Source organism: Pteropus vampyrus, unplaced genomic scaffold, assembly GCF_000151845.1.
Source record: "Pteropus vampyrus isolate Shadow unplaced genomic scaffold, Pvam_2.0 Scaffold18, whole genome shotgun sequence".
NCBI classification, from domain to species: Eukaryota; Metazoa; Chordata; class Mammalia; order Chiroptera; family Pteropodidae; genus Pteropus; species Pteropus vampyrus.
The window spans coordinates 9,035,822-9,045,890 of record NW_011888799.1 but is presented as its reverse complement, the minus strand read 5'-3'; the positions used below and the strand labels follow the sequence as shown (position 1 = coordinate 9,045,890).

The window sequence follows — 10,069 nt, the reverse complement described above, 5'->3', positions numbered from 1 at the left end:
GTTGAATTTGCATCATAAATAGTCATGAAGAATTGATCCAAGTGGGTTATAACAACACCCGGGTGCTCCAGTTTTCAGTTGAAATAAAATATAGCCAAGATGCTTCAAGAATACCAGTGGGAAACAAACCTAATTATTTGATATATGAATATTAGATCATTTATATTTATTCACTCATTCAATCAACAAACATTGAAGATTCAAAGATAAATAAGACATAGTTCCTGCTTTTTGTGAAGATTACAGTATATAAATGAAGACAGACAGTCAAACGATTAACTGTAATATAGTAGGATATAGTAGGATTATAGGATAAGGACATCAGTTGAGGCAGGGGTCCCTAACTCCCGGGGCTGCAGACTGGTACTGGTCTGTGGCCTGTTGTGAAATGGGCCTCACAGCAGGAGGTGAGCAGCCGTGGAGCTAGTGAAGCTTCATCTATATTTGCAGCCACTCCCTAAGAGCTAGCATCACTACTTCAGCTCCGCCTCAGATCATCAGGCATTAGATTATCATAGGAGCATCGGTCCTGGTGCCTAAAAGGTTGGGGACTGCTGATTTGAGGGATGTGTAAAGTGCTGCAGAAACACAGAGAATATTGAAAAAGGCAAGGAATTGAATCTGCTTTATAAAAGGCATGACCTTCCATCATGTATTCATTTATTCAGTTAACATTACTAGGTACCCATAGTGTGCTATGCACTATGCTAAGGCCCAATAATACAATTCCTCTTCTAGGAGAGAAATAGCTAATAAGCAATCATAATTCAGTAGATGCTATGGCTGAGATGTACACAAGGAGCCCCAGAAGTGATAAAGAAGGGCACCTCGGTCCAGAAGCAAGTGATAGGAGTGCCTCCAAAGAAGACTGAGCCTCAGACAGGAAAAGGATTTGCAATAGAGAGCATCACCATTCAGGGAGCATGGGAGTATACGGTGTGACAAGACCACGGGTTTCAAAGAGGAGCTATTGGGGAAATAGCTAGAGGGCAGATCTTTAAGGGCTGTCTCTGTTCTTGTATTTGGAAGAAAATGAGAGGCATTGACTCTGTGTGTGTGTGTGTGTGTGTGTGTGTGTGTAGAATGAGAATACAGTGATCGATTTATGTTTTAGGAAGTTCACTTCAGTAGTAGAGTGAAGGATAGAGTGGAGGGAGTCAAAGTGGAAGCAGAGAGACCAATCTGGAAGCTAAACTAATTCAATAATTCAGGAAATAAATGATGAAGAACCATAGGGAATAGTAGAAGCACTGGAGGTAAAGGAATAAGGAGAGGGATTGGAGAAGTATTTAGAAGATACAACAGACAATCTCAGTGTATAATTGGTTATGGAGGATGATGTAGAGGATTGAGTCTCTGGTGACTTCCAGTTTTCTGACCTGTGGGACTAATTAATTCATTAAAGGCTATGACCTCTAAACAGTTTATGTACCCTGAGGGTAGCTCAAAACAGCCCACTGGATTGAAAAAAAATTAGCAGAATTTTATATTTTTATATTTTTCTCAGTTTTTTAGTTTCTATTTGTATGTGTCTTATGAAGTAGGTGGTAAACTAATGCAGTAGAACATGTACATAATTTATGGGGAGTTCAAGGTACCTATTGAACATTTAGGCAATAATTTCCAGTGGGCAATAAGAGTCTAGATCAGACAAGACTATCCAATAGAATTTCTGTGATCATGGAAATGTTATAAATATGTCCAGTAAGTTATCCAGTAGCCACATATGGCCATTGAGCACTTGAAATATGGCTAACACAACTGAAGAACTGAAAACTTTTTGCTTCATTTTAATTTTTTTAAAATATAAATAACCACATGTAGCTAATGGTAACCATATTGGAAAGCACAGATCTAAACCTAAGAGAGTTAAGTACTTTTACTGGCTAAGCATGTTACATACATTTTTAAGCAATTTAATCATCCCAACCACCTAATGAGTAGACAATTTTATACAGGCATATCTAAGAGATATTGCAAGTTCAGTTCCAGACCATCACAACATAGTGAGTTGTAATCTTTTTGCTGGTGGAGGGTCTTACCTTCAATTTGTAAAAAACTCAACATCTGTAAAGTGCAATTAAATGAGGTATGCATGTAAACGAAAAGAGTAAGTTCTTCCTTACTCTATCCTTTTAATAGTAAGTATTTATATTGCAAAGAAGAGCATATTTGCTCTGAAATATGTTTACTCTCTAGATATTCTCTATTGGTAGATATTTATGCATCTTTTACAACCCAGTAACGATTTCGTATTTTTCTTTCAGGTGGCTTGCTCTGTTAGAGATTGAAACATGTATTATTTTATTATTTTATTATTATGACTGTAGACTTCTAGACCCATTGCCAAAACAGGTAAATGTTTTCAGAATTTTGAAAAGCATGACATTCAAATTTGATATAAACTTTAACCTCTTGGTTTTAATTACTAAGGATGTGCTACTGATTTCATCACTTAGGCCTGATCTTAACAGTTGCCTTACATTGATCCAGTGAGAAGATACTCCCTTAATTCCAGATCTAATCTGTGTGCCCTTTGATCACAGACCAGGACCTGCTAGCAGTGTTTCCACCCCTTAGTGTTAGGAGCTCTTCAATTATTTTCCAATTTGAACCTTTTTTTCTGGGTTAAATAAACATGGCCTTGATGTTGGGCTTATTTCCCTAGAAAGGTATGTCTGGGGGTCCAAAAGTGGGAAATCAGTGTTGGAGGCAAGTCATAGCTCTTGGTCTATTTGGAAAGCAATACCATAGAAGAAAACTAACCCAACAAAAACACAATGAAGAAAAATGAGAAGGCCATGACCTTTTCTGACCTGTGACCATTGAATTTTTTAATAATTTAGCTCTTCTGTTTCTTTAGTTTTGTTCTCCTAGACCAGTGGCTCTCAAACTGATGAGAGCATTAGAATCACCTGGGTACCTTGTTAGAGCACAGAATACTAGCCCCACCCCTAGATTTTCTGATCCGGTAGGTCTGGAGAGAGGCTCAAGAATTTGCATTTTTAACAAATTCTGATGCTACTGATGCTGCCAGTATGGGTACCACACTTTGAGGATCACTGTCCTAGAAAAAGGGGGAAATTCAACTTAATTCCAAATGTTTGGAGGTCATTTTGGAAACTCTGGATAAAAGATGCTATTTGAACTGAGGGCGAAGCTCAAAATTAAGTATTTCAATCTCAGGGCTATTCGCATAGAATTTCATGCACAGTGCTTTGATTTACCCTTGATATAATAAGGCTAATGTATGAAGGGACAAATAAAACTCTTGGGTGACTTTTCAATAGAAATTATGTAAGCACATAAATGACACAGACAATATTATATTACTCACAAATATGCATTTTTCAGCACTTTCCTTTGATTTCTTTCATACTTCTATTTTAAGTACAAGTAACTAACAGTCATGAAGAGCTTTCAAAATCCTATAATGAAAGGGAAATACCCTTCACAAGTTTTCTCAGCCGAATATAGTTTTGTTGGCAAAATGAAGATCAGGATCATGCTTTACAGACACCAAATACTAGTTCTTGTTCCCTGAGTTAGATGTCACAATTTTGCCCAGAACTGACTCAGCATTCAACTATTTCTCCACCAGCAAGAGGACACAGAAATGCTTTTTCAGATCAGAAGGATGACATTTATCAAAACCATGTGACACCTAACCCTGGAGATCAGTAGTTTTGACCAGAATCTTAGGCAGGATTTTTACCGACACTTCCTTCCTTGCTAAGAATTGTATTAGTTGTATTTGTTATACTGTTCTACATACATCCTGTTTCTGTTTTGATACTACTAAGAACATTTTTTAAAGAAATGATATCTCGGTTCATCAAAAGTACAAGTCTAAGTTAATTCTCATGATCTCAAAGGGCATTTTATTACATAATTCTTATTCCGAAAGAGAAAGATCAATTAAAACTATTTAATTATTGGGCTTGTTTTACTAAGTTGTAAATGACGTGATCAAAAACTACAGTAAATGCCCTTCAAATTACCAAGCTCTCGTAGGATATGGGAGGGGATGGGTTGCCAAGGCATGTTCTGAACATTCTTTTGTCATGTGCAGGGAGATCATTGGACTTGGAAATCAGCTTCCCGAAAGCAATATACTGGTCATCGTAGCAAAAATCAAATGCAAGAATCCCCAATTTAATTTGGCAACAGCCCAGTGTTTTTATTTTATCTCAGAGAATAGTAAGAAATTAACTGAATTTCAATTTTGTCCCATTAAGAACAAACAATAAGGAAACACTACAAATCTCTCCAAGATCCATGATTGGTCAGCAGGGTCTTGATGCTGCAATGGGAGCTATTTTATTTTGAGCATACATAAGAAGACCAACTTCAATTCTCTTGCAAAAACAAGCACAATTTTTGCTAACACAATGGGGGTTTTACTTGGTTAGTTTTATTCTGTTTCACTTTGTCGGGGAAGGGGTGATGCAGCTATGGATCCTTAGAAATTCTTATAATACCTATAGATTCTACTTCCAGAAAAATACACACGTTTTCATGGACACAAAATTGTGGCTGCAATTTCAAGGAGTCCATGGAAACTATGCCCTCATTCTATCAACTCCCCTAAGACTCTCCTTGCTCAGGAGCCCATTCTGTGCCTTGTTGCATTCAAAGTTGACTGATGATCTAAAATTGAATCAACCTTCTCTTTCCTCACTTTTCGTCTCCCCCTCAACCCTCAAGGCTGACAGAACAGGTTGTTTTTTCTTTTTTAAGCTCCCCAAGCCTCAACGGTCTCTTCATATTATTTGCAATAAATTGACCTCCTTTCACTTCCACACACATTCATTTGTTTGTTCATGACTAGGAAGGAAGAAATCAGGATAGAACCTGCAAAATACCCTTTTGGAAATTATGATCTCAAGTACCTTATAATGTTGGTTCATTCCACCAACACCACATTGCTTTTCACACATCTATAACATGTGGCATAAAGATCTAATCCAATTATAAATGAGGTGTCACAATTTGGGCCCAGAAATGAAGAAAGAGCCTTATATGTGGTATCCTCTTTAGCCAAACACAGGTGAAGGGTGGGTTGCAGGCCCGTAGCCTTGGAGCATGTGAAACAGTGAAGGGATTGCTATTAGAGTTAGGGATTCCCTTCTTTTCTGTTCCTTGAATAAAAGCCTCAAATTGATGTTTGCCTGTGTGACACTCATCAAGCAAACACTTCCAATCTTCCAACTATAAACTCCATACCTTTTAGAGATCATTATAATTGAATAAACTTTAGGTTTAAAACTATTGGCTTTTATCTGTAATTTCTATATTCCTTCTGCATTTCTGCTTTTAGAGTTCTCTCCATTTGGTGGGTGTCCAGCAGCCAGAAGGACAATGCCGAATTGAATATAAACAAAGAAAAATGACATCTTCTGGGGCTGAGGAGGGCAAGGGCCTTCTGAAGGAGCGACTGCCCTTCATCCACTAGCCTGGCAGCACCTAGACCTGAGCTCAACTAAAACATGGTGCTGACCCTCGTTTTAGTATTTGGTTCAAGAAAATGTCCAAATGGCATCTATATAAGTGATCTCAAGAGCAGACCAAGAACCTGACATCACTCTCACTGACTACATGGTTCATAGAAGATGTTTAAATGATCAAAAAGAGGCATTCTTAAGAAGGTGGAATTTGGTTCATTCAAAATTGTATTAAAACTAAATAGAAATAATGTCATTTGAATGAAAACAGTGTATTAATTCACCGTGAAGGCAATATACTTAAATTTCTGTTTTGAAAAAGGCTAGACTCTTAAAAATATATCGAATAATGACTTCTGGAAATTATCTGTTTTTCTTAATATGATTCTTAACTAGCAGTTGGAATTATTGTAAACATGTCTAATCCTAAAAGTATGAGTGAAATAATTAGCTTTCTAAGACCTAAGAAGACAGAGATCATGTCCTACACTGATTTCCATACTCGACCACGTCTAGGATGGCACTTTCTTTATAAGGCATATTCAATAAATGTATTTTCATTGATGCACTGATTTGTATTTTAATTAAGGAAAAAGCACTCTTTCGACTCAAGGTGTTTGTAATTATAGTTCAAGAGATTTTTATTAATGGATAGAAATACAGATATGTCAAGGCAAATAACATTTGACTCATTACTTAAGTCATGCCTAGAATATTTACTATGAAATCCAGAAAAGAAATTCTATCATTATTCAGGGGAAATATATGACAATAATAACAGAATAATCAGTGATGTCATGATGTGTCCTCTAATATTCAATAAAATGCTGCTTGTCTCTGTTATTTCACAATAAGTAAGTTGTGTAGTGCATGTTGTCCCCTGGATTATTTGCTTCCCTGCTAGAATTATCTCGTGAGGTTGATAATGATTGCTTAGTCGTCTATTTCCTACCAATGAGCAGATGACTCCCTAGGAGAAAATTAAGTACTTTAGAGTACATTAACTCTTCCAGACTAATACAGTGATTTTGAAGCTTAGCTAGCAGCTTGTAGCTTAGCTTATCAGGCTTAGGGGTCTGGAGACTGAAGGGGCTGAAGAAAGTGTAAGAAGTCCACACCAGATCTGAGAGTTAGAGGCTGTAATCTGTCTGGCAGGTTCTGCTAAATAGGCAGGTGTGTTCTCAGTGAAGGTGTGTCCTCCCAAGCAGTTGAGGCCCACAGTGAAACACTGTATTTGCATATTATGTACACTTAGGCTGAATTTGCAAACACTCTAAGCTAGTGTTTATCTCCTTGTTATTGCTTGGTAAGGATGAATGCTACCCGACAAGTTTTTGCACTTTGAAAAAGAATGCGTCGTCATTTAGTTCCGCAGTTCTGTCAGTAAATATGTGAACTTTTCTGTTCCAGGCTACCAAATAAAAATGAAGTTATAATCTGTGTCCATGTCTTCAAACAACGGAAAGGAGGGTTGATTTTTGTTATCACATGTGCCACAATAGCTACCTGCATATAGGTGATCTCACATTTGTATTAAAATATAATCAAAACTACATTCAGAATTCTGTTCTCTTCACCTAACCAGCAATTTGAGATCCCTCACATAGACACACTTGAACATTGTCACTCCACCCCTAACTACTTGTTCTCTGAAATTTTAAATCAAGACAGTCTATCCTCTGGCCAAAGCCACCTACTCTCCCAGCTCTCTCATTCATTTATTGCCACTACACTTATCTTTCGGCTTCACAGGAACCTAGTTCCTCAACTGATTATTTCTACTTATCAGCCTTCTGCTTCCACTTCCTTCTCCCTCCACCTGATACTCCTTAAGTTCCCTCCACCCTCATTACCTAATCATCTCCCAAAGGCCCCACCTCCTAATACCATCAACTTTAGGAGTTAAGATTTCAACATATGAATTTGGGGGTCAGGGTCGGGGCAAGGAGCAGTGGATGCAAACATTCAGACCATAGCAGGAAGTAATCCTCCACAGCTTAACTTCCTAAGTCGAATTCTGGCTTTGTGTTTTGCACCAGTGGAGGACTCCGGACAGCACCCATAAATGAAGTGCGGGCGAGCCTTCTTCTCAGGGCCCACACATCTCTTGATAAAGCAGCCCAGGAGTCTGCAGATGGGAGTGGACCAGGATACCTGGCTTTCCTTAGCACAGTATCTTTTATTTTAAAAATGTTTGTAGAATAAATGTCTCCATCTTTCTTCATTAATATTAGGCTTGGATAATTTAAAAAAAAAACAGTTCTGTTTTAAATTTTTAGTTTTTGGTATTTTAATAAATAGCTATAAATTGTTACAGGAATAGAACTTGTATAAACTATGGGTTTTCTTGACAAAATGCCTACTACTTTCTAGAAACCAATAGTATGACCTTTTATCTCGAGTAATTACTATGTGCCCAGAACTTTGCTAATCCCATTTTATTTATCCACTTATTTTATTCCCCAAATAATCCAGTGCATTGAGTTTGTTTCTATTATCCTCATTTTACAAAGGAGAGAAGTGGAGCTTGGAGAGACTAGGTAACTTACTTGAGGTCACACAGCTATTAAGTGGCAGAGGTCAGATTTGAACCCAGGGAGTCTGGCTTTAGAAATGTCCTCCTAACACTAAACAGCACTGAATCCTTCCTAAAAAGAAAATGTTAACGCCAAGAGAGAGCACCTTTGATGTTGTCATCATAATCCACACTCTTGGTTCCCTTTTAACTCTCTGAATAAAAGTAACCAGTTTTTGTAGAGCCTACGTTACAATTGGAAGAGGAAAAGGACTTCTGATGTGCATCACAGGTTCTCTCAGCTTTCTTTCCCAGAAGACCCCACCCACTCCCTTGTGAGAACTGTGCCCAGACTGGCCTAGAATGAAACCTAGCAAATGTGGGAGGGAGCCATTCACTGGTTCAAGAAAAATATCTGATACAAATATGTCTTTTCAGTAAAGGGCATATAAATGTAAATACTGAACAAAAGTTATAAATTCTAATGCTATATTATAGCATGCCTTACCTGTTAATAGCAATTGGCTCTTTTTGGAGCAGTGTTCTACCTTATTCCTTTACAAAAAATAACCCTGGTAATTAGAGACCCAAAATGACCATAGGGTGAGGAAGATGTATGGATTTTCTCTTCTAGCATAAACAGGAACTAGCTAAATAGCAAATGGTCTTAATTTAAACTTTGTCTACAAGGGCTTGGAATTTTGGGAAGAATTCTAAAACAGAACCTAAAAGAAGGAATGTGGTGCTTGCTTCACAATACATGCAAGCTCTCCTTTGATTTTTATTGTTGTTTCTTGTTGCCGAAGATAAACATGTTTAGAATCATAATACATAAGTAGAGGTATTAGCCTAACATTTTGATATTACTACTGAAGAAGCTGAAATCCAACCTGGAGAAATGTCATGTTATGTGCTCCTGAAGGATGTTCAGTGGCTAGTTAAGTCAACCCTCCGGGTGAGACAGATTAAGTGAACGATTCCTTGAAGACAAAAAATGGAACAAGTGAGTAAACTTCCAATTTCTTTTGGCCAGAAAACTTTTCTTTCCACGATACATTAATTTATAAATCTCCCAATAAAAAGCAAATAAAAGATGATAAATTTAACTCAATACTTTATTGTTTGCAGAACTCATTACACACCTTTGAGAACCCAGGGGTCAAAGAGGCACATTTTGAAAAACATGACTAGATAAGCTCTGCTTGGCAGAGACATTTAATGCCCTCTGAATGTTAGGTGCTTCCTCCAATTTCCCAGTGCCTTGATAGTTATACAGCATCACGTGACCAATTTGGTCCAATGGACTGTAAGTAGAAATGATGAGTGTTGATTCCAAGCTGAAACACAGGACATAGGAATATAAATTGTCTTTATTTCCCTCTTCCCATGTTGTTGCGATGGGGGAGCTATGCAGCAACAAGAAGTCAGAGCCTCCATTAAGCTGGGTCTTTGAGTGTCAGAGAGAAGAGTCCTTCCTGCAGTCCTCACAGTGTGAGCAAGAACCACTGATGTTTGCTATTACAGGAGAAATTAGCCTACGTGCACAATCTCAGAAATGAAATTCTCTGGTTCCTTTTATTTTTATGCCTTTAGTTCTCTTTTTTCTAATCTGATTTTATTTACAGGAATATGTCGTTTCAGTATGCTCCACACCAGTTCAAGGGTGTCAATGGATTCTACTAAAATAATTTTATGGATATGCTTGCTATGCAATAACATTTTTCAAGCCATAACATTACATTCAAAATTATATTTCAGCCTTACTTTATTTTATGAGCAACCAATTTATTATTTAAATAAGAAAGGATTGCCACACAAAATAATTCCTGAGTCACATAGGTTATTAACTCATATAAAAGACATTAAACAATAAACTATTTATTGAACACCTACTGTGTACTAGGCACTGTGCTTGTAATTATAAACAGAGTAGAGCATAGAGGTTCAGAACACGAAATTTGATATCTAATAACTTGCATTCAAAATCCAACTCTGCTATTTTATGATTTTTGACCTTATGCAAGTTACTCCTCTCCCTAAGCCTCTGGACAAGAATGAAACTAATAAGGCAAACCCTTCAGGCTTGCTATGACTTGAATTAGTACTTTAA

The 10,069-nt window shown here is 37.3% G+C and overlaps 1 protein-coding gene across 2 annotated transcripts in view; it reads left to right on the top strand.

Moving 5' to 3' along the window:
• LOC105288516 (24-hydroxycholesterol 7-alpha-hydroxylase) overlaps nucleotides 1-6,880 on the top strand; it is a 67,870-nt gene extending 60,990 nt beyond the window's left edge. Inside the window, exons 11-12 of one of the 2 annotated variants that reach the window (XM_011354783.2) lie at nucleotides 2,268-2,355; nucleotides 5,321-6,880. In XM_011354783.2, coding sequence (XP_011353085.1) covers nucleotides 2,268-2,355; nucleotides 5,321-5,455 — 223 coding nt within the window. In that variant the 3' untranslated portion in view covers nucleotides 5,456-6,880. The remainder of the gene's footprint in view (nucleotides 1-2,267; nucleotides 2,356-5,320) is intronic. The other variant, XM_023527670.1, reaches the window with a different exon arrangement.
• Nucleotides 6,881-10,069: the final 3,189 nt, after the last annotated feature.